General features: G+C 40.0%; 1 protein-coding gene across 1 annotated transcript in view; it reads left to right on the forward strand.

Annotated features, from left to right (window-relative positions):
* The window catches only part of LOC127356967 (titin-like), a 125511-nt gene that overhangs the window by 91419 nt on the left and 7993 nt on the right, over window positions 1-26099 (forward strand). Inside the window, exons 21-26 of the mRNA XM_051389069.1 lie at window positions 18796-18967; window positions 19391-19512; window positions 23652-23945; window positions 24075-24368; window positions 24830-25123; window positions 25598-25891. Coding sequence (XP_051245029.1) covers window positions 18796-18967; window positions 19391-19512; window positions 23652-23945; window positions 24075-24368; window positions 24830-25123; window positions 25598-25891 — 1470 coding nt within the window. The remainder of the gene's footprint in view (window positions 1-18795; window positions 18968-19390; window positions 19513-23651; window positions 23946-24074; window positions 24369-24829; window positions 25124-25597; window positions 25892-26099) is intronic.

Genomic DNA, 26099 nt, shown 5'->3' on the forward strand with positions numbered 1-26099 from the left:
AACCAGCATAGCTTTTTTAGTCCCCATATAAGACCCATATAAGATATCAATATTTTTCATGCCTGCTGTGTGTGTCAGGTTTAGTGAGTTTTTTCGACTATATCAGGGGTGTCAAAAATGCGTCTGCAGGCCAGGAGTAATTAGGGTGCTATGGAGCAAATGTGCCACGCCCAAGTCCAATTGAGACATCAGATTAAAATATTTACCAGATCAACTATGGGTGTGAGGTTTTCTGAGATTTTGAGCATCCTAACAGACTGACGAAAATGTGTATTACTACATGGCCGACTTCCAATCCAAACTCTTGTAAAATAAATTGATATACATTCACAATGATGAGAGCAATAATCCCACCAGATTTCTGTGGCCCACTGACAAGACCCCAGCCCACTCACTGGAGAACTTTGAAATGTTTGCCAGTTCTGACATGTATGCATATTTTTGTGAATATTCAAGCATTCCAAGCTTTGTGTAACCATTTAGGTGTGGAGGGGGAGGGGACAAACAGAGTGTGTGAAAAAACGTTACTACCGCCTGGCCTTTGCAAAACCCCAGTTGAGCGAATGGACAAGGTTCTGTAGCTGTTTAAATCCAAGGCCTGAATGCACCAAATGGTTTGTTACGCAGAACTATTCGGGAAGTCGTCACTGGAAATTGTTTGGAAAGGGACAGGGACTTTAAAAAAGCACTTTGGAGATGATTGGTTGAGCCATCTGTATGTCACCGTCTATCATGGGCAAAATTCAACCAGTCAGATCAACCATACCAAGCCATATTTCACTGTCAAACTCTCAAGCAGAACATGTTTTCCATCGAGAAAACATTCAGTGCTGTTCTTTGCTCTTCTTACAATTAAGAAATACTTTCCAGAATTGGAGAGGACCTTTGAGCTCCAAATTAGAAATTGCTTATGGAAATTATGCAGTGTATTAGAACCTTGGTGCAGGAGCTACCCATCTCACAGATGAGACTGGAGATGCTGCAGCACTTCCTCCTCCAAGGGTCTTCAAGGGCAGCATATGGTGCCTTCATGAGTCATCCCATTCAAGATAGTGCCTGCTTAGCCCCAACCCTATACTGTCTTTTTTTGCTGCACACAAAACGAACTACAGTTCCAAGATTTAACCCGTTTTGACATTCTTCGAGCACAGTGCTAGCTACATTGTATGTGTATGAATGTGTGTGTTCAGAATCCACTTTAATGTCATCTAGTCTAAAATGTCTTTACATTGTCTCCTTTTGTACCCAGTGCCACTGCTGCAGCCCAGCATCAACCTGACATCTCCTAACAAAGGGTTGGCCTGGGGTTCTGAAGGTGCAGAGGTCACCAGGGGTTACAGCTTTGTCATCACCTGCTCCATTTCCTCCCACTATCCTGGAGGTGTTTTCTCTCTCATCTTCTCTGGCTCCAACATCACCGACGCCAAGCCAGCAGTCAACAACTCAGCCTCCTTCAACTTCCCTGTAGCTGAGTATGAACACCAGGGCAACTACAGCTGTGTGTATGAAGTCACGCTGTCCTCAAGAAAATTCACTTCCACAGAAACAACACTGATTAGTGTCATCATTACACGTAAGTTCACTGTAGGATTTAAGATAGTTGTTTATTTGTTTTCTGTGTTAACAGTTCCCACATCCAAAAGAGTATATTATAGAGTGGGGAGAGTAGAGCTCCATCATCAACTTTCAACGTTAAATAGGTCTTCTAGGGCAATTTACAGCCTGTAAATAATAACATATAACAATAACAGTGATGTTATTGTCCTAAAACAAATTATATAGCAATACCATTAAAAAGAAAGAGGTGTAGCAGTTTTCCCTGGTTCATGGTAATTACACCATGTAAGACATCAAACAATGTGTCAAATAGAATTTTGATATTGGTATTGTCTTAAAACACAAGACAAAACAATACAATGAAGTAGAAAAGGGTGGTTTAGTTTTCTAGCTAAGATTTATGGTTAGTTAGTGCTGTCAGTTAAACGCTTTATTAACGCAAACCCATTTTAATGGCGTCAATTTTTTTATCGAAAGATTAACGTTCTTTTTGGCCTAGCACACTTTGTAGTTTTTTTCACATGCTGTTGCAACAACTACTAACCTTAGAAAAACTACAACACCACACCGGATCTAACTAGACCGGAAGCTAAACAACAGGCAGGCCGCACACACTTGTTTAAGAGTAGTAGACGTTACGTTTTGAGTGGATGGCGAGCACGAGACACCGAAATGGATGCCAATAATATTCTGAATGGAAAGTTTACTTTTAAAAAGTTACCAAATGGTTCCATTGTCAAGACCAAAGTGATCTGTGTGTTTTGTCGTTGTGAACTGAGCTATCATCGCAGCACGTCCAGTCTGAAATGTCACTTTATGGCCAAGCACACAGCTGATGCGAATTCTCCGCCCCCTCGTCAAAGCCAGGCGACAATGGATGACTACAGACAGAAGCACACTGAGTCCTACTTTACTTTACATGTGCACTTTGTAATTTTATTTTGTATCGTCCTGTTTTGATCCCTTAGACAGGACTGTTGAAGGGGCTGTTTGTGTGACAAAGTATTTTTTTCACCCTTTTATTGATGGACAGTGTTACATTGTGTGAGAGATTATTTGCTCCAAGTGAGAATGTTAGTGTGAAATTGAACACTACAGTATATGCCAATGTTGTTTTCAATACAAACAACATTTGCACAAAGCAAGTTGATCCACTTTTCCATGTTGATAAGAGCATTAAAATGAGAAAAAATAATGGGACAAAAAAAATCAAGGGACATTTAGAATAGATAAAAATGTGCGATTAATTGCGATTAATCGCGATCAATTGTGAGTTAACTATGACATTAATGCGATTAATTGCAATTAAATATTTTAATCATTTGACAGCACTATGGTTAATACATAGAAATGATTGTATGTGTATTTTCAATTTTTCAAAAATTTAAAGCATTATTCAATTCAATTCAATTCAATTTTATTTGTATAGCGCCAATTCATAACAGAAGTTATCTCAGGACACTTTTCAAATAGAGCAGGTCTAGACCAAACTCCTTATAACAATTACAGAGAGCCAACAGTACCACCATGAGCAAGCACTTGGCGATGGGGGCAAGGAAAAACTGCCTGTTAAAAGGCAGAAACCTTTGGACAGACACTTCGGCTCTAGGTGGGTGGTCGTCTGCCTCGACCAGTTGGGGTGAGAGAGAGAGAGAGAGAGAGACAGAGAGAGAGAGACAGACAGACAGACAGACAGACAGGTGCACAGCAACAACAGTAGCAACAACTACACTAATAGTAGTGACAGATGATGAACATGACAACAGCAACGATGGGGGACAACGAGCAGTGACAATAGCAATAATAGTAGCTGTAGTAATAATAATACTTATAATAATAATAACACTCATATCAGTGATATTAGCAATGGCAGTCAAGCAGGACCATGGTAGGAGGCTCCACTAGAACCCATGAGAACCTGCGAGACGAGAAAGCACAGGAACTCCGGGGAAGAAGTGAAGTTAGTAACATGCATTAATGGGACATGAATGAGTGCAGAAAGAGAGAGGAGGAGAGGAGCTCAGTGCACCATGGGAAATCCCCCGATAGTCTAGGCCTATAGCAGCATAACTAAGGGATGGTTCAGGACTCACCTGATCCAGCCCTAACTATAAGCTTTATCAAAGAGGAATGTCTTAAACCTACTCTTAACGTGTTGAGGGTGTCTGCCTCCCGAACCACAACTGGAAGCTGGTTCCACAGGAGAGGAGCTTGGTAACTGAAGGCTCTGGCTCCTGTTCTACCTTTAGAGACTATAGGAACCACAAGTAGCCCTGCATTCAGAGAACATAGTGTTCTAGTGGGGTAATAGGGTACTATGAGCTCTTTAAGATATGAAGGGGCCTGACCATGAAGAGCTTTATAGGTGAGGAGGAGGATTTTAAATTCTATTCTAAATTTTACAGGGAGCCAGTGCAGAGAAGCTAGTACAGGAGAGATGTGATCTCTTTTCCTAGTTCCTGTCAGTACTCGTGCTGCATCTGGCTGTAATAGGATGTGTCTAATTTTTGTAATATTACGTAAATGAAAGAAGGCAGTCCTAGAGGCTTGCTTTATATGGGAATAAAATTACAAATCCTGATCGAAGATAACCCCAAGATTCCTGACAGTGGTGCTAGAGGCCAATGTAATGCCATCTAGAGTAACTATATCTTTAGACAGTGAGTCTCTAAGGTTTTTGGGGCCAAGTACAAGAATTTCGTTTTTTTCTCGAGTTTAACATCAGAAAATTGCAGCTCATCCAGGATTTTATGTCCTTAAGACATAAAATCGGTTTGTAATTTAGATAATTGATTAATTTCATCTGGCTTGATCGATAGATATAACTGTGTATCATCTGCATAACAGTGAAAGTTAATGAAGGGATTCCTAATAATGTTGTCTAAAGGGAGCATATATAAAGTAAATAGTATTGGTCCAAGTACAGAACCTTGTGGAACTCCATGACTAACTGTAGTATTTATTGAAGATTCATCGTTAACATGTACAAACTGCGAACGATCTGATAAATATGACTTAAACCAGCTTAGTGCGGTTCCTTTAATGCCAATTTGATGTTCAAGTCTCTGTAAAAGAATATCATGGTCAATGGTGTCAAATGCAGCACTAAGATCTAATAATACAAGTACAGAGACAAGTCCATTGTCGGAAGCAATCAGAAGGTCATTATTAACTTTAATCAGAGCTGTCTCTGTGCTGTGATGAACTCTAAATCCTGACTGAAAATCCTCAAATAAACTATTGTTATGTAGAAAGTCACACAACTCTTTGGCGACAACTTTCTCCAGAATCTTAGAGAGGAAGGGGAGGTTAGAAATCGGTCTATAGTTAGCTAAAACCCCTGGGTCAAGAGTGGGCTTTTTAAAAAGGGGTTTAATTACAGCTACTTTAAAGGACTGTGGTAAATATCCTGATAATAAAGAAAGATTAATCATCAATTATCACCAATACATAAATAGGAAATGGGTATTTTTGCAGGTTCCAGCCCCTATTTATTGTACTTGCACCAAAATGTTTCCATATAAAAAATGGAGATGTGTTTTAAAGGTATAAGTCTTGTATTGTCTTAGAACCAATACAATGTAGAAAACAGGGTAGTTAGCATAACACCAGAACTGTTTTGGTATTTGTGTTTCCATGAAAGTTATTGTGTTTTAAATAGTGGTTTGGGGGCACATGGTCGCATATCCTGGTAGAGCATGCGTTTTTATCCTGCTGTTTGGGTACAATAAATATCACAGAAATTAAACTGTAATATTAAAGTAATCCCCTCTGTACCAAAATATCACCAGGTTATTACTTCAGTAAAAGAATCAGACGTTGTTTTAAGGATACATTGTTTTTCTTCTAGTGCCTTTGTTGCTGCTGGTCTCCACAGTAGTTGCTGGGATCCTGCTGGTGCCCCTGCTGGTGCCCCTGCTGGTCTTGGTGGTGGTCTTTCTGGTTCTCAGGAGAAGGAGAGGAGCCAGGGAGCCTGGAGCCCACTTCCAAACTCAATGTCTGTTCACAAGGACACACGTGACAGTATAAGACTGTTGCTGTTTGTTTAACCTTTTTTTTGTTAACTGTGATATTTAGAGAACTGATTCTAATATTCATGACACATTCTGTTCCCATACATGTGTTTCAGTGTCTGTCAGGAACCATCATGAAGATTTTGAGGAAGAGGAGGAGGAAGAGCGTTATAGAAACTTTGAAGAAGTGCACGAGTGTATGAGGCAGGAGCAAACAAGAGGAATGGAAGAAGAGGATGGCGATGAAGATCATGACTATGGGGAAGAGGAGGACAATGGTCATAATCACGTGGGAAGCGAGGACATCTATGCCTTGGTTGAGGGACAAGGAGAGGATGATGAAGATAGTGATGATGACTATGTAAACGTACAGCAGCCCTTTGATGAAGACACTCTGGACATTTACGGAGAACATGAGGATATTTATCAAAACATTTAGCTTTCTACTGTCTCATATTCCATCACTCCCTTCAGGATTTCGCAGGGTATTTTGGGATTGTTGTGGCATAAAATGTCTGATTTCACGGCAGCTTTTCCAGAAAATTGCTTTGTATATTGCAAAATGTTTTGCCACTTTTTTGCTGAAAAGGTAAATATTGCTAAACTGAAAACTGAAGGAAACTTGTTCCATTGAGAATTAAATCACACTTTTTGGAGTGTTCCAAGTAACCTTACCAAAAAGGCTCAGGATTATGAAGGTGATGAGATGTTGTCTGCATGGTCTGCATCATCAGAACTAGACACTACGAAGTGAGTTTGGTGATGTATGGTTCGGGAAACAACAGTGATTGATCAAATTTACAGAAAAGTTGCAGGGATTTGACCAAAGTGTAAGGTTATGCAGAATTCATAGGGATTAGTAGAATCTGTGTTAATTATTGTGATCACAACTTCCTGGAGGTTTCTATCAGCCTCGTATTTTCTGTGCATTTTTCTGACTGTACGCTTAATGACCTCTTGTGGTTGCAGTGATTCACAATGTTTGAAAAACCTCAAAAACATATTTAATTGACTGTGCTGTGTTTTATACTGAATGCTCCCTCCTCTTAATCGGCCAGTTGGGGCCGCAAGTAATCAACAAGTGCTATACTAAAATCAAGGCTTGCCTAATCTGTTGTAGCCAACAGTTTGGCCTTCGTTGTCTGGTCTCATCTTGAACTGGAGCATCTGCAGATATATTCCATAATCAACAATGTTATGATCCACTAAAGTTAGACATGATACAAGATGAATAAATCAATGGGACATGCATTCTCTGATCATGGCAACATGAAGAGTAAATTATTTAGAATTTCAGCTTTTCTGAGTTTAACCAAACATGTATATGTCTATGTCTGTTATATTGTTATAAAGCGGCATGGTTGCTAGTAATGTTCTAAATAAACAATAATGTTTAAGTTGAGATGTTTGCGTTTATTGTTACCTTATTAAATTCATACAGTTGGGCGAACCCAGGATACTCGATTATATTATACCATTAAAAACTGTGCATACTGTATATAAAAGTGACATAATCAGTAAGACATCAGATAATACGTTATAAGAAAGGAGATACATACAATACATCTTCACGAGTTGTGATGTATCAAGCAAACTATGGAGATCATGAAAAACCAGTTTGTGTCTTCATATGTCTGTGTGCCTAAGGGTATGCTGTGTTATTCAAGTAAGTGCAGTAATTGAAAAAATTAAAAAAGCTCTACATTAAAATAAGAAACCTTTCTGAATGTAAAGCTGCAGCAGGAAAGACATCAGCCTAAGGCTTAAGGAAAACTTTTGTCGATTCATAATCCGTTAATTAATTATTTTAAATACTTTATATACAGTATTGTTAAAAATAGTTCAACAAATAAGGCAACAATATAAACAAGGCTTAACATTTCATATCAATTTAAACTACCCCTTAATATATTAAAATGAAGACACAATTCTGTTTTTCGATTGGTGCAAAATAATGACAAAACCGAAGAGAGTAGGGTTCAGGCCTTCATTTGTTGTTTGGCTAAAAGATGATATAAAGATTTATGTGGTAGTGATGACATTTTTAGAATATTGTGCAACAAAAGGCCAAAGATCAAACTAGTAATACATGTTCAAACAAACTATTTACACATAAGCTACAGGAACACACTAATCCAGAGATCCGGAGAGAAGGAGCGAGAGAAGCTAAAACTAACTGTTTACAGAGGAGATTTCTGAGCGAGAGCGCCTGACAGGGGCCCTAAAACGCTAGGTGCTTTTTTTAATATATTAAATGTTTTAGTATTAAATTATTAACTTATCATGGTTAATACAATGATTTATTACACTGTACTAATAAAATGTGTTACAGTTTCTTTTTCTTCTGTTTTAGTTTTGCCAAAACAGTAAACATCCAGAGAGCCTCTGATGGCTTACTATTTACAAGCTATTAATACAAATAGCTGTCTCTGCCCCTGCCTCTTGCCATCCAATCCAATCCAATCCACTTTACTTATATAGCACGATTTTAACAAACACAAGGTTTCCAAAGTGCTGCACAAAAAGATTCAATGTTCAATTCACTGTTATTTGTATAGCGCCAATTCATAAGAGCTTTTCAAATACAGCAGGTCAAGACCGAACTCCTTATAACATTATTTACAGAGACCCAACAGTACCACCATGAGCAAGCACTTAGTGTCAAGGGCAAGGAAAAACTGCCTGTTAAAAGGCAGAAACCTAGGACAGATCCTTCGGCTGTAGGTGGGTGGTCGTCCGCCTTGACCAGTTGGGGTGAGAGTGAGAGAGAGAGAGAGAGAGACAGAGAGAGACAGACAGACAGACAGACAGGTGCACAGTCAAACAGGACCATGGCAGGAGGCTCCACCAGGATCGATAAGAACCTGCAAGACGAGAAAAGCACAAGAACTCCGGGGAAGAAGTGAAGTTAGTAACATGCAGTAATGGGACATGAATGAGTGCAGAAAGAGAGAGGAAGAGATTAACAGAGTAAATACATAACACAATTGAAGCACAATAAAAAGATGAAATACACATTAGAAAAATAAAAGCAATAAAATAAATAAGTAAAATAAATATAATGCACTGCCCGCACACGATAAAATATGCATGTATACACATAAAATCAATGCTCTACATGGTGTCAAAAGCCAAAGAAAAAGGTGGGTTTTAAGAAGAGTTTTAAAATGAGACAGAGAGGAGGCCTGTCTAATGTGCAGCGGCAATCCATTCCAAAGTTTAGGAGCCGCAACGGCAAACACTCGCCCCTCTGAGCTTAAGCCTAGCTTTAGGCACTGTCAGGAGCAGCTGGTCAGCTGACCTGAGAGATCGCCTGGGAGTGTAGGTGTGCAGCAGCTCAGAGAGCCAAGATGGGGCAAGGCCATTCAAGGCTTTAAAAGCAAATAAAATAATTTTAAAATGAATCCTAAAATGGACGGGCAGCCAGTGAAGTGCAGCTAAAATAGAAGTGCCACCAAAGACCATGACTTCTGTCTTTTCTTCATTAAAATTCAGAAAATTTAAAGACATCCAAGCTTTAAGGTTGTGTAAACACTTTAGCAGTGGGTCAACAGAGTAGGAATCAGACTTTTTGAGGGGGACATAGATCTTGCTGTCATCCGCATAGCAGTGAAAAGAAATGCCATGTTTCCTGAGAATGGAACCAAGTGAGAGTAGATAGAAAGAAAATAAAAGAGGGCCAAGCACAGAGCCCTGTGGGACCCCACATGAGAGAGGAGCAGTGGAGGACACAGTGTCACCAAGGCTGACACAGAAAGTTGTAAAGTTGTAAAAAAAAAAAAAAAAAAAAAAAATAATAATTAATTTTTCCTTCCTTTATGTATTTAGTTATTCATTTCTGCATGTATTTATTATATTTATGCTTATCTTTTTTGTCCTTCATACAATTCAGCAGCACCTTATATACTGTATGACTATAACAGACTTAACTCAGAGAGAAGTGTTACCACATCATTAACAGATAGTGTTTTACATATGAGAAAGGTTTAAGGCGTGCCATGTTTCAGCTGTCACAACAGGGTAAATGTGTGTTCTTTCAAAACCAACAGAATTCAGTGCATAAACTAACAGTGTAAGCACCCGAGTTGTCGATGAGAAGCCAGTCCCCCACGTGCAACTCAGGAAGCCAGTAGTCGTCAGTTAGTTTGTCAATGCTGTCACAGGTTGGACCCCAGATGATAGACCGGTACTTCTGCTCACTGCTCTTAACAGCCTGCATAGAGCACAAACATTGAAATATAAAACCTGCATCACACTGGTTTTCATATTTGCTGAAACTTCACTATATCCTGACAGAAGTATATGAGACAGATCATCTGTGAAAAAATCAGATTGGTTGTTTTTGTTCAGGCCCACTGAATTCTTGCAAATTCCACTAGAAGCACTAGGAGGAACCTGATTTTTTCAGAGATTATCTGTTTCATGTACTACTGTCAAGATATAGTGAAAGTTTCAGCAAATATCACAAAAACTAATTTTTTGTAAAAATGACCTACTGCAGTTTTAACTAATTGGTATCACAATGCTCAGATACTGTGTGTCATGAACCTGCTCTAGGCTTGTGACAAAGGAGGGAGACCGCACAGAGAATTTAAAGGTTTTAAACAAAAGTAAGTTTAATTAAACAATATTCACAATAACAAATTATAATATGTAGGTGTACGTCAGTATGGTCAGTAGTGTAGTGAGTGTGTATATGTGGACATGGGTGAAGTGTGTGGACAAGGTAATTCATATATCCAAAGATTGTATCAAAACCAAAGACAGCAACAAACCAAGAACCTGCTGGCTGGAAGGAGAGAGAGCGACTGATCACTGGTCAACCACTTATAAAGCTACACAAGTTACACAAGGTGCATACGTACAGCTTAATGCTTCTCAAGGACCCCAAAGCACACATGTACATGTGGCCTGGTCTGAGATGGGTTTTTTCTTGTGGTTTATGTATCCATACATTCAGCTCCTTCTTCTTCTCTGCTTATATTTTTCACCATTGTTTTTCATGTGTGATTCTGTAAAGTCCAGTAAATGGTTGGTTTAAAAAAACCTCTTGAAAATAAAAACTGTAGAAAAGTCTGGTTGAATACAATTGTTTACAAGTGGTAATCTTCCTTCTGGTCCAGTCTTTGAAAGGGAAATGTTCCATAACATTTGAGCAGGGCCCAGTATTGTTTATCACACTTTTACTATGCAGCTGCGGAAGTGCTGCAATTAGTGGCTGTGTGGTTTTAAAAATATATGTCATGGGCAAGAACACAGGGGCTGGGTTGTGAAAAGATAGCCTATAGCCTACAAATTCCTCTTTCTCTACTTTTTATGGTAAATGCACAGTATGTGTAAGAAAGCTCCTTCCACTGCGAAGACAGACAGAGAAGCTGCAAACTGGACAGCAGCACTGTCTCTCTGTGTCTATACCAACCCTTCTGAGCCTGTACGCTTCTCTGTGTCCCCTGCATTCACCAGGATGTGGAGCCTTCTACCTAGTGAGCTTTTAGGTGAGTAACTCAGATTTTCAAGTCAAGTCATGTACTTTGTACCATCTACTAGAATTGCTGTTTTTTTACACGATTACTGTGAGAAATTTTGGGGTGACAAAAACAAAAACATAAACAAAAAAACTAATGATCTGCAGAATAATATGTGTGCCTGAAGGCCAAGGGGATTGAAGATAGAAAACAAACTAAGTTATATCAATGTTTTACAATGAGAATGTGCCCCATGCTGTTGTATAATACAGAGTATATATGTATTACCATATTTATGGGAGATGACAATTTTACTGTCAACAACTTTTTTTTCTCTCCTATAGTCTTTCTTCTCTTGATCTCATTGTCAACTGCTGCAGGTCAGTCCATTCTGCTGTATGATAGCTACAATTACTGTGGTTTTCCATGTATCTTATGTGTTAAAAAATCAAAATAATGTCTGATATTTCTTACGTGTCCATTAGGTGTGCAGATCAGATTAACTGGGTCTGGGTCTACTCGGTGCTCTGGAAGAGTTGAAATCTATTACAACGGTGCCTGGGGAACAGTCTGTGATGACGGCTGGGACTTAAATGATGCTAAGGTGGTGTGCAGAGAGTTGAACTGTGGTACAGCTCTGAGTGCCCCTCAGTCAGCCCACTTTGGTCAAGGAACTGGACAAATCTGGCTTGATGATGTGGACTGTTCAGGAAGTGAAAGGTCTTTAACTGAGTGTCAGCATATAGGATTCGGGGCACATAACTGTGGACACGGTGAGGACGCTGGTGTGGTCTGTTCAGGTGAGAAGACATTTTTATTCGTGAGGTTTTGCTTCTTCAGCTAGCCTTAGATGAGGAGCCCTGACAATGACAGAATTTGAGCAACTGTGACAAGGGCCACATTGTGATGGCTTGACGACTGGGTCAGAACCTCTCCAAAACTGCAGCTCTTGTGGGGTTGTTCCCGGTCTGCAGTGGTCAGTACCTATCAAAAATGGTCCAAGGAAGGAAAAGCAGTGAATCAGAGACAGGGTCATGGGGGGCCAAGGCTCACTGATGCATGTGGGGAGAGAAGGCTGGCCCTTGTGGTCCGATCCAACAGACGAGCTACTGTAGCTCAAACTGCTGAAACAGTTAATGCTAGTTCTGATAGAAAGGTCTCAGAACACAGTGCATCACAGTTTGTTGGTATGGGGCTGCAGAACATTCTGACCACCAGACTGCTCAGGTGGTCCCAGTACTAAGGCTGATCGGTGTAAAATATTATAATAAGGATCTTGTAAAAAAAAATCTAAATTAACCACCGCACACTGGAGCGACTTTACTATGACTTATTTAAGAAGCAAACAATACGTTTGGCTTGCAGCTTCCTCAGGTTCACTCAGCAAAATTGCATGAGCATTCACAGGTGTGCCAAATAGGGTCTTTTTCTCATTTCAAAGTGTTTTATATATTTAACAAATGTGCGAGCTACATATTGCAAAAGACAAAGCAAGATACATTAAGGAACAGCATGATTAATCTAACAGAATCACAAGAATTATACCAAATTACATACAAGATTTACAGATAGTTATAACATTAATGTCACAAAAAAAAGCTCAAATCCTGAGCTTCAAGAGAGACATCTTGGCTTTATCAACAAGTTTATGGGAACTACAGAAAGTAAATTAACAAATTTTAACAGTTAAAACTCAGGGAGGAGATATTTGCAGATAATACCTATATGTGATACCTACAAATCCTGTGGTTTTTTCATGTATCTTGTGTGTTAAAAAGTAAAAATAATGTCTGATATTTCTTACGTGTCCATTAGGTGTGCAGATCAGATTGGCTGGGTCTGGGTCTACTCGGTGCTCTGGAAGAGTTGAAATCTATTACAACGGTAGCTGGGGAACAGTCTGTGATGACGGCTGGGACTTAAATGATGCTAAGGTGGTGTGCAGAGAGTTGGGCTGTGGTACAGCTCTAAGTGCCCCTCAGTCAGCCCACTTTGGTCAAGGAACTGGACAAATCTGGCTTGATGATGTGTCCTGTTCAGGAAGTGAAAGGTCTTTACCTGAGTGTCAGCATGGAAGATTTGGGACACATAACTGTGGACACGGTGAGGACGCTGGTGTAGTCTGTTCAGGTGAGAAGACATTTTTATTTGTGAGGTTTTGCTTCTTCAGCTAGCCTTAGATGAGGAGCCCTGACAATGACAGAATTTGAGCAACTGTGACAAGGGCCACATTGTGATGGCTTGACGACTGGGTCAGAACCTCTCCAAAACTGCAGCTCTTGTGGGGTTGTTCCCGGTCTGCAGTGGTCAGTACCTATCAAAAATGGTCCAAGGAAGGAAAAGCAGTGAATCAGAGACAGGGTCATGGGGGGCCAAGACTCACTGATGCATGTGGGGAGAGAAGGCTGGCCCTTGTGGTCCGATCCAACAGACGAGCTACTGTAGCTCAAACTGCTGAAACAGTTAATGCTAGTTCTGATAGAAAGGTCTCAGAACACAGTGCATCACAGTTTGTTGGTATGGGGCTGCAGAACATTCTGACCACCAGACTGCTCAGGTGGTCCCAGTACTAAGGCTGATCGGTGTAAAATATTATAATAAGGATCTTGTAAAAAAAATCTAAATTAACCACCGCACACTGGAGCGACTTTACTATGACTTATTTAAGAAGCAAACAATACGTTTGGCTTGCAGCTTCCTCAGGTTCACTCAGCAAAATTGCGTGAGCATTCACAGGTGTGCCAAATAGGGTCTTTTTCTCATTTCAAAGTGTTTTATATATTTAACAAATGTGCGAGCTACATATTGCAAAAGACAAAGCAAGATACATTAAGGAACAGCATGATTAATCTAACAGAATCACAAGAATTATACCAAATTACATACAAGATTTACAGATAGTTATAACATTAATGTCACAAAAAAAAAGCTCAAATCCTGAGCTTCAAGAGAGACATCTTGGCTTTATCAACAAGTTTATGGGAACTACAGAAAGTAAATTAACAAATTTTAACAGTTAAAACTCAGGGAGGAGATATTTGCAGATAATACCTATATGTGATACCTACAAATCCTGTGGTTTTTTCATGTATCTTGTGTGTTAAAAAGTAAAAATAATGTCTGATATTTCTTACGTGTCAATTAGGTGTGCAGATCAGATTGGCTGGGTCTGGGTCTACTCAGTGCTCTGGAAGAGTTGAAATCTATTACAATGATACCTGGGGAACAGTCTGTGATGACGGCTGGGACTTAAATGATACTAAGGTGGTGTGCAGAGAGTTGGACTGTGGTACGGCACTGGATGCCACTGAATTGGCCCACTTTGGTCAAGGAACAGGACAAATCTGGCTTGATGATGTGTCCTGTTCAGGAAGTGAAAGGTCTTTAACTGAGTGTCAGCATATAGGATTTGGGACACACAACTGTGGACACGGTGAGGACGCTGGTGTGGTCTGTTCAGGTGAGAAGACATTTTTATTTATGAGGTTTTGCTTCTTCAGCTAGCCTTAGATGAGGAGCCCTGACAATGTCGTCTAGCCATCACAACTGTGACAAGGGCCACATTGTGATGGCTAGACGACTTGGTCAGAGCCACTCCAAAACTACAGATCTTCTGGAGTGTCCCTGGTCTGCAGTGGTCAGTACCTATCAAAAGTGCTCCAAGGAAGGAAAAGCAGTGAATCAGAGACAGGGTCATAGGTGGGGAGAGAAGGCTGGCCCGTGCAGTCTGATCCAACAGACGAGCTACTGTAGCTCAAACTGCTGAAACAGTTAATGTTGGTTCTGATAGAAAGGTGTCAGAACACAATGCATCACAGTTTGTTGGTATGGGGCTGCAGAACATTCTGACCACCAGGGTGCTCAGGTGGTCATAGTATTAAGGCTGATCGGTGTAAAATATTATAATAAGGGCCTTGTAAAAAAAAAATCTGAATTAACCACCGCACACTGGAGTGACTTTATTGTGATTTATTTAAGAAGCAAACAATACGTTTGGCTTGCAGCTTCCTCAGGTTCACTCAGCAAAATTGCATGAGCACTCACAGGTGTGCCAAATAGGGTCTTTTTCTCATTTCAAAGTGTTTTATATATTTGACAAATGTGAGATTATAGCAAAAACATGAAATAAAACTACATATTGCAAAAGACAAAGAAGAAAACGAATGTAAATTACTACCACTGTCCCTCTACACCACTTAATGGGACGGCCATGGGACCTAGTGTCTCATCTCTCCATAAGGGTCCAAATCACCTCTACAGAGAGATATAAGTTAAAAATCGTCTCAAGAACATCCCCTCTTGATCGCGTAAACTCTGAAAAGGTCAAGTACCAATAACCGCCTCATTAATGTCTTGGTTGAAGGAGGGGACAGACGCAAAAGATCTAGTTCAGTGCAGGGATCAGTTTGCCTACAAGGCCAAAAGGGGGACCGAGGATGCTGCGGCATGTCTCCTTTACTCCCTCCTACAGCACCTAGAATCACCCAGCAACTTCGCCAGAATCCTATTCATCGATTTCAGTTCTGCTTTTAACACCATCCAGCGTCATCAGATGATCAGGAAACTCCACTACCTCAGCATCCCTCCACTCCTTATTCACTGGGTCCACAGTTTCCTCAGACCATAGACAGTCAGAGTGGGCACATAGTGCATAGTGGGCTACATCCTCCACCATCATCACCAACACAGAAGCCCCACAAGATTGTGTCCTGGTGTTCACCCTGTACACCAATGACTGTACCAGCCCCTCAACTGTCACCACATATATTAAATACTCTGATGTCATTGCCATACTTGCACTCCTCAACGACAATAACTCTGTTTTAAGCTACCAGGACTCCATCTCCCACTTCATACAATGCTGCACAAACAGTCATCTAGAACTGAATGTTAAGAAAACAAAATAACTGATCATCAACACTTCCAGCATCCACAGCTCAGCACACAACCTCATCCATAACCCCACAATGATCAACAGTGAATCCGTGGAGATTGTCCATCTAATACCTCACCCTTACCCTGGACAATAAACTGAACTTCAGTCATCACACCACTGGCATCCACAAACTTCTGTTATTACTCTATAAAAGTATAGTCCAACCCGTCATCCTGTTCAACATGCTTCTTCAACATGTTAGATGCCTCACATAGAAACATACTGACACGCATTACACACCACGCCTCTAAAATCATTGGTCTCCCCACCCCCGACTTCTCAGACCTCAACAATACAGCCATTACACGCAGAGCACTCAGTATAGAACACAACCCCAGCCACCCCCTCAACTCATCATTCGCACTGCTACCATCTCGACTCAGATACAGGACTCTGGCCTGTAAACGTGGTCGCTATGGCAGGAGTTTTGTACCTTCTGCCATCGCATCTCTCAACAAGGCACCACAGTAGCTGCTGTGGGTGGGTGCTACGCACAGGACAGGGGCTGTTGAATGTGCTAAATGCGCTGCATTACGGGTATATTCTTGTTGTTATGTCGTGGTGTTCCTATGTATCTTGTATCTATGTATGTCTAAAAGCTATGTACAGACTTCGGTAAATGCTCAGTCAACCATTTAAAAAAAATAGAGAAACATCTAGTTACCAGATATATTTCATAATCAAGATTTATTACCAAATCACACATTCTGTTGTACTAATAGCCTATATTTGTCACTGTACTGTAGCAGCAGTTGCGGTTACCTTATGTACTCTAGCTGTAGCTGGCTGTATTGAACAAAATGCTGAGATAAAGGCAGCGACCCCCGATGAAGCTTTGGTAACCCCCAGTAGGGGACCCAACCCCCAGATGGGGAACCATTAATCTAGGTGATGAAATCCATAGAAGTGTGGATGATGATGATGATGATGAGGAAGAGGATGAATATGCAATCGTCATATTCATCATATACTTTGAATTTGAGTCTTTTAACATGTCGTATATATATATATATATATCACATTTTTCTAAGATCACATACTTCAAATTCTGAAATAGTGGCCAAGGCCAGAGGTTCTAACATTGCGTAATTTTTCCAGTGAGCCTACCCAAGCCCAGCATCTCCTTGAATCCTGCTGGTGAGGTTACCTGGGGTCAGGATGTTGGATTCACCTGTTCAGTCTCAACTCAGCATTTAGGTGGAACATTTATCCTCCAGAAGACCTCAGGCTCTTTCAGAAAGACCCAAACGTCAAGTACCAACTCTGTTACCTTCAATATCGTCAAAGTGAACTTTGATAATGAGGGAGCATACCAGTGTCAGTATCAGTTACAGGTTTCAAGTCGAGACTTCAGCTCCCCCTTAAGTGACTCTGTCAGATCTCTCTGTTAATGGTAAGGAAAAATACATTTCTCAGTCTTGAGTTAGTTGTTAACTTGTATTAAATTATGTATACATTCCAAGAAATTTAAGTTATGTGTTACTGTACTGTAGCATCAGTTGCAGTTACCTTATGGTAAGGAAAAATACATTTCTCAGTCTTGAGTTAGTTGTTAACTTGTATTAAATTATTTATACATTCCAAGAAATTTAAGTTATGTGTTACTGTACTGTAGCATCAGTTGCAGTTACCTTATGTACTCTAGCTATAGCTGGATGTATTGAACAAAATGCTGAGATAAAGGCAGCGACCCCCGATGAAGCTTTGGTAACCCCCAGTGGGGGACCCAACCCCCAGATGGGGAACCATTAATCTAGGTGATGAAATCCATAGAAGTGTGGATGATGATGATGATGATGAGGAAGAGGATGAATATGCAATCGTCATATTCATCATATACTTTGAATTTGAGTCTTTTAACATGTCGTATATATATATATATATATCACATTTTTTCTAAGATCACATACTTCAAATTCTGAAATAGTGGCCAAGGCCAGAGGTTCTAACATTGCGTAATTTTTCCAGTGAGCCTACCCAAGCCCAGCATCTCCTTGAATCCTGCTGGTGAGGTTACCTGGGGTCAGGATGTTGGATTCACCTGTTCAGTCTCAACTCAGCATTTAGGTGGAACATTTATCCTCCAGAAGACCTCAGGCTCTTTCAGAAAGACCCAAACGTCAAGTACCAACTCTGTTACCTTCAATATCGTCAAAGTGAACTTTGATAATGAGGGAGCATACCAGTGTCAGTATCAGTTACAGGTTTCAAGTCGAGACTTCAGCTCCCCCTTAAGTGACTCTGTCAGACTCTCTGTTAATGGTAAGGAAAAATACATTTCTCAGTCTTGAGTTAGTTGTTAACTTGTATTAAATTATGTATACATTCCAAGAAATTTAAGTTATGTGTTACTGTACTGTAGCATCAGTTGCAGTTACCTTATGGTAAGGAAAAATACATTTCTCAGTCTTGAGTTAGTTGTTAACTTGTATTAAATTATTTATACATTCCAAGAAATTTAAGTTATGTGTTACTGTACTGTAGCATCAGTTGCAGTTACCTTATGTACTCTAGCTATAGCTGGATGTATTGAACAAAATGCTGAGATAAAGGCAGCGACCCCGATGAAGCTTTGGTAACCCCCAGTGGGGGACCCAACCCCCAGATGGGGAACCACTAATCTAGGTGATGAAATCCATAGAAGTGTGGATGATGATGATGAGGAAGAGGATGAATATGCAATCGTCATATTCATCATATACTTGGAATTTGAGTCTTTTAACATGTCGTATATATATATATCACATTTTTTCTAAGATCACATACTTCAAATTCTGAAATAGTGGCCAAGGCCAGAGGTTCTAACATTGCGTAATTTTTCCAGTGAGCCTACCCAAGCCCAGCATCTCCTTGAATCCTGCTGGTGAGGTTACCTGGGGTCAGGATGTTGGATTCACCTGTTCAGTCTCAACTCAGCATTTAGGTGGAACATTTATCCTGCAGAAGACCTCAGGCTCTTTCAGAAAGACCCAAACGTCAAGTACCAACTCTGTTACCTTCAATATCGTCAAAGTGAACTTTGATAATGAGGGAGCATACCAGTGTCAGTATCAGTTACAGGTTTCAAGTCGAGACTTCAGCTCCCCCTTAAGTGACTCTTTCAGACTCTCTGTTACTGGTAAGGAAAAATACATTTCCCAATGTTCTTTTTTTCCATTTGACTGTATTAAAAAAATAAAACTAAAGAGATACACCTCAGCTCAAAGGCAATATATATATTGCTCTAACATTGTGACATTTTTTCAGTGAGCCTCCTCAAGCCCAGCCATCTCCATGAATCCTGCTGGTGAGGTTACCTGGGGTCAGGATGTCGCCATCACTTGTTCAATCTCAACTCAGCATTTAGGTGGAACATTCATCCTGCAGAAAACCTCAAGCTCTTTCAGAAAAACCCAAAAATCAAGTATCAACTCTGTTACCTTCAGCATCCTCAAAGTGAACTTTGATAACGAGGGAGCGTACCAGTGTCAGTATCAGACACAGATTTCAGGTCGAGACTTCAGCTCCCCCTTAAGTGACTCTGTCAGACTCTCTGTTAATGGTAAGGAAAAATACATTTCTCAGTCTTGAGTTAGTTGTTAACTTGTATTAAATTATGTATACATTCCAAGAAACCTGACAGTCCAGAGTTAGGACCAGGAAGCAGAGCTGCTGTCTTACACACTTCTCTGCTCTTTCTTTAGAACAGTCACCCACCCAAAACCCCATAGAGACTGTGTCTGTCCCCCGACCACCTAAATTATTTAAAGAAATAAAAACAAGTTCAACATAAAAATCTAATAAAAATTAAAACTAACTCCTCAGTAGCACAAAATAAGAGAATGAAATGTGGACTGTTAAATATCAGGTCTCTGTCCTCTAAAGCTGTTTTAGTGAATGAATTAATATCAGACTATGATATTGATTTACTTTGTCTTACTGAGACCTGGTTGTCCCACCAGGAGTATGTTAGCCTAAATGAATCCACCCCCCCAGTCATATTAATACTCACATTCCTCGAAGCACAGGCCGAGGAGGTGGAGTGACAGCCATATATGATTCGAGTGTTTTAATGGACCCTAAACCTAAACTAAATTATAATTCATTTGAAAGCCTTGTTCTTAGTCTTTCTCACCCAAACTGGAAAACACCGCAGCCAGTTCTGTTTGTTATAGTGTACCGCGCTCCTGGACCGTACTCTGATTTTATATCTGAATTTTCAGAGTTTCTATCAAGTTTAGTCCTTAAATCAGATAAAGTAATTATTGTAGGTGATTTTAATATTCATGTGGATGTTGACAATGACAGCCTTAGTAATGCATTTATATCATTAATAGACTCAATTGGCTTCTGTCAGAGTGTAAATAAACCAACTCATTGTTTTAATCACACTCTTGACCTTGTCTTATCATATGGCATTGATATTGAACATTTAATAGTCTTCCCACATAATCCTTTCCTATCTGACCATTATTTAATAACTTTTGAATTCATACTATTAGATTATAAGCCATTAGGCAAAACCTCCTACAGCAGATGTCTATCTGACAGTGCTGTAGCTAAATTTAAGGAGGAGATTCCTTCAGTGTCCTATAACGACTTTAGTCCCTCTGAAATTGATAATCTTGTCGATAGTGCTACAGGCTCACTACGATCAACATTAGACTCTATCGCTCCTATAAAAAGGAAATTATTAAAACATAGGAGACTAGCACCTTGGTATAACCACCAAACCCGCCAGTTAAAACAAATAGGTAGGAAATCTGAAAGGAAATGGCGCTCTTCCAAATTATCAGAATATCGCTCAAATTGGCAAGATAATCTTAAAATTTATAGAAAGGCCCTCCGTAATGCCAGAGGAGCCTATTACTCAGCACTAATAGAAGAAAATAAGGACAACCCTAGGTTCCTCTTCAGCACTGTAGCCAGGCTGACAGAGAGTCACAGCTCTATTGAGCCACATATCCCCATAAACTTAAGTAGCAATGACTTCATGAGCTTCTTTTATAATAAAATTATTACTATTAGAGAGAAAATTAATCACCAACTGCCATCAACAGTCATCAGTGGCTCTCCAAGTTCAGGGACTTCTGTCAATGTAAACTTAGATATTTATTTAGACTGTTTTTCTGCTATCGATCTTCATCAGTTAACTTCAATCATTTCTTCATCGAAGCCATCAACCTGTCTATTAGACCCGATCCCAACTAGGCTCCTTAAAGAAGTTGTTCCCTTAATTGGCACTTCTTTACTGGATATGATTAATCTTTCTTTATTATCAGGATATGTACCATAGTCCTTTAAAGTCACTGTAATTAAACCCCTTCTTAAAAGTCCACTCTTGACCCAGGGGTTTTAGCCAACTATAGACCGATTTCTAACCTCCCCTTCCTCTCTAAGATTCTGGAGAAAGTAGTCGCCAAAGAGTTGTGTGACTTTCTACATAACAATAGTTTATTTGAGGATTTTCAGTCAGGATTTAGAGTTCATCATAGCACAGAGACAGCTCTGGTTAAAGTTAATAATGACCTTCTGATTGCTTCTGACAATGGACTTGTCTCTGTACTTGTATTATTAGATCTTAGTGCTGCATTTGACACCATTGACCATAATATTCTTTTGGGGAGACTTGAGCATCAAATTGGCATTAAAGGAACCGCACTAAGCTGGTTTAAGTCATATTTATCAGATCGCTCGCAGTTTGTACATGTTAACGATGAATCTTCAATAAATACTACAGTTAGTCATGGAGTTCCACAAGGTTCTGTACTTGGACCAATACTATTTACTTTATATATGCTCCCTTTAGGCAACATTATTAGGAATCACTCCATTAACTTTCACTGTTATGCAGATGATACGCAGTTATATCTATCAATCAAACCCAATGAAATTAATCAATTATCTAAATTACAAACATGTCTTATGGACATAAAATCCTGGATGACCTGCAATTTTCTGATGTTATAATCAGAAAAAAACAAAATTCTTGTTCTTGGCCCCAAAAACCTTAAGAGACTCATTGTCTAAAGATATAGTTACTCTAGATGGCATTAACTTGGCCTCTAGCACCACTGTCAGGAATCTTGGAGTTATCTTTGATCAGGATTTGTCATTTAACTCCCACATAAAGCAGACCTCTAGGACCGCCTTCTTTCATTTACGTAATATTAGAAAAAATAGACACATCCTATCACAGACAGATGCAGAAAAACTAATCCATGCATTTGTTACTTCAAGGCTGGATTACTGCAACTCTTTATTATCAGGTTGCCCCAATAAGACCATTAAAACGCTCCAATTAATTCAGAACGCTGCAGCACGAGTACTGACAGGAACTAGAAAAAGAGATCACATCTCTCCTGTACTAGCTTCCTGCATTGGCTCCCTGTAAAATGTAGAATTGAATTTAAAATTCTCCTCCTCACCTATAAAGCTCTTCATGGTCAGGCCCCTTCATATCTTAAAGAGCTCATAGTACCCTATTACCCCACTAGAACACTACGTTCTCTGAATGCTGGGCTACTTGTGGTTCCTATAGTCTCTAAAAAGTAGAACAGGAGCCAGAGCCTTCAGTTACCAAGCTCCTCTCCTGTGGAACCAGCTTCCAGTTGTGGTTCGGGAGGCAGACACCCTCACCACATTCAAGAGTAGGCTAAAGACATTCCTCTTTGATAAAGCTTATAGTTAGGGCTGGATCAGGTGAGTCCTGAACCATCCCTTAGTTATGCTGCTATAGGCCTAGACTATCAGGGGATTTCCCATGGTGCACTGAGCTCCTCCCTTCCTCTCTCTTTCTGCACTCATTCATCTTCCATTAATGCATGTTACTAACTCCACTTCTTCCCCGGAGTTCTTGTGCTTTCTCGTCTCGCAGATTCTCATGGATCCTGGTGGAGCCTCCTGCCATGGTCCTGCTTGACTGCCATTGCCAATACTGTTGTTGCTGTGCACCTGTCTGTCTGTCTGTCTCTCGCTCTCTCTCTCTCTCTCTCTGCCTCTCTCTCTCGCTCTCTCTCTCTCTGCCTCTCTCTCTCTCTCTCTCTCTCTCTCTCTCTCACCCCAACTGGTCGAGACAGACGACCACCCAGAGCCGGAGGATCTGTCCTAGGTTTCTGCCTTTTAACAGGCAGTTTTTCCTTGCCCTTGTCGCCAAGTGCTTGCTCATGGTGGTACTGTTGGGTCTCTGTAATTAATGTTAAAGAGTTCGGTCTAGACCTGCTCTATTTGAAAAGTGTCCTGAGATAACTTCTGTTATGAATTGGCGCTATACAAATAAAATTGAATTGAATTGAATTGAAGAAATTTAAGTTATGTGTTACTGTACTGTAGCATCAGTTGCAGTTACCTTATGTACTCTAGCTATAGCTGGATGTATTGAACAAAATGCTGAGATAAAGGCAGCGACCCCCGATGAAGCTTTGGTAACCCCCGGTGGGGGACCCAACCCCCAGATGGGGAACCACTAATCTAGGTGATGAAATCCATAGAAGTGTGGATGATGATGATGAGGAAGAGGATGAATATGCAATCGTCATATTCATCATATACTTGGAATTTGAGTCTTTTAACATGTCGTATATATATATATATATATATATATATATATATATATATATCACATTTTTTCTAAGATCACATACTTCAAATTCTGAAATAGTGGCCAAGGCCAGAGGTTCTAACATTGCGTAATTTTTCCAGTGAGCCTACCCAAGCCCAGCATCTCCTTGAATCCTGCTGGTGAGGTTACCTGGGGTCAGGATGTTGGATTCACCTGTTCAGTCTCAACTCAGCATTTAGGTGGAACATTTATCCTGCAGAAGACCTCAGGCTCTTTCAGAAAGACCCAAACGTCAAGTACCAACTCTGTTACCTTCAATATCGTCAAAGTGAACTTTGATAATGAGGGAGCATACCAGTGTCAGTATCAGTTACAGGTTTCAAGTCGAGACTTCAGCTCCCCCTTAAGTGACTCTTTCAGACTCTCTGTTACTGGTAAGGAAAAATACATTCCCCAATGTTCTTTTTTTTCCATTTGACTGTATTAAAAAAATAAAACTAAAGAGATACACCTCAGCTCAAAGGCAATATATATATTGCTCTAACATTGTGAAATTTTTTCAGTGAGCCTCCTCAAGCCCAGCATCTCCATGAATCCTGCTGGTGAGGTTACCTGGGGTCAGGATGTCGCCATCACTTGTTCAATCTCAACTCAGCATTTAGGTGGAACATTCATCCTGCAGAAGACCTCAGGCTCTTTCAGAAAGACCCAAACATCAAGTATCAACTCTGTTACCTTCAGCATCCTCAAAGTGAACTTTGATAACGAGGGAGCGTACCAGTGTCAGTATCAGACACAGATTTCAGGTCGAGACTTCAGCTCCCCCTTAAGTGACTCTGTCAGACTCTCTGTTAATGGTAAGGAAAAATACATTTCTCAGTCTTGAGTTAGTTGTTAACTTGTATTAAATTATGTATACATTCCAAGAAATTTAAGTTATGTGTTACTGTACTGTAGCATCAGTTGCAGTTACCTTATGTACTCTAGCTATAGCTGGATGTATTGAACAAAATGCTGAGATAAAGGCAGCGACCCCCGATGAAGCTTTGGTAACCCCCGGTGGGGGACCTAACCCCCAGATGGGGAACCACTAATCTAGGTGATGAAATCCATATAAGTGTGGATGATGATGATGATGAGGAAGAGGATGAATATGCAATCGTCATATGCATCATATACTTGGAATTTGAGTCTTTTAACATGTCGTATATATATATATATATATATATATATATATCAAATTTTTCTAAGATCACATACTTCAAATTCTGAAATAGTGGCCGAGGCCAGAGGTTCTAACATTGTGTAATTTTTCCAGTGAGCCTACCCAAGCCCAGCATCTCCTTGAATCCTGCTGGTGAGGTTACCTGGGGTCAGGATGTTGGATTCACCTGTTCAGTCTCAACTCAGCATTTAGGTGGAACATTTATCCTGCAGAAGACCTCAGGCTCTTTCAGAAAGACCCAAACGTCAAGTACCAACTCTGTTACCTTCAATATCGTCAAAGTGAACTTTGATAATGAGGGAGCGTACCAGTGTCAGTATCAGACACAGATTTCAGGTCGACACTTCAGCTCCCCCTTAAGTGACTCTGTCAGACTCTCTGTTAATGGTAAGGAAAAATCAATTTCTCAGTCTTGAGTTAGTTGTTAACTTGTATTAAATTATGTATACATTCCAAGAAATTTAAGTTATGTGTTACTGTACTGTAGCATCAGTTGCAGTTACCTTATGTACTCTAGCTATAGCTGGATGTATTGAACAAAATGCTGAGATAAAGGCAGCGACCCCCGATGAAGCTTTGGTAACCCCCGGTGGGGGACCCAACCCCCAGATGGGGAACCAATAATCTAGGTGATGAAATCCATATAAGTGTGGATGATGATGATGATGAGGAAGAGGATGAATATGCAATCGTCATATGCATCATATACTTGGAATTTGAGTCTTTTAACATGTCGTATATATATATATATATATATATATATATATATATATATATATCAAATTTTTTCTAAGATCACATACTTCAAATTCTGAAATAGTGGCCGAGGCCAGAGGTTCTAACATTGTGTAATTTTTCCAGTGAGCCTCCCGAAGCCCAGCATCTCCTTGAATCCTGCTGGTGAGGTTACCTGGGGTCAGGATGTTGGATTCACCTGTTCAGTCTCAACTCAGCATTTAGGTGGAACATTTATCCTGCAGAAGACCTCAGGGTCTTTCAGAAAGAGGCAAACGTCAAGTACCAACTCTGTTACCTTCAGTATCCTCAAAGTGAACTTTGATAACGAGGGAGCATACCAGTGTCAGTATCAGACACAGGTTTCAAGTCGAGACTTCAGCTCCCCCTTCACTGACTCTGTCAGACTCTGTGTTTCTGGTAAGGAAATACATTATCCAATATTGATTTCGTTTTCTATTAAATTTCGTAGAAATTACAAAATGATTGTGCAGAGAATGGTGTTTTTTTGTTACTGGAAAGAAAAAAACAAAATTTTAAATCAATGAATATTTCTTCTCAATTATGAGGAAGGAAAACCGTGTTCATGCTGTGATTTGCCTAATAGAATAGAATCAGTCAGTACTCA

The sequence above is a fragment of the Dicentrarchus labrax genome, unplaced genomic scaffold, assembly GCF_905237075.1.
Source record: "Dicentrarchus labrax unplaced genomic scaffold, dlabrax2021, whole genome shotgun sequence".
NCBI lineage: Eukaryota > Metazoa > Chordata > Actinopteri > Moronidae > Dicentrarchus > Dicentrarchus labrax.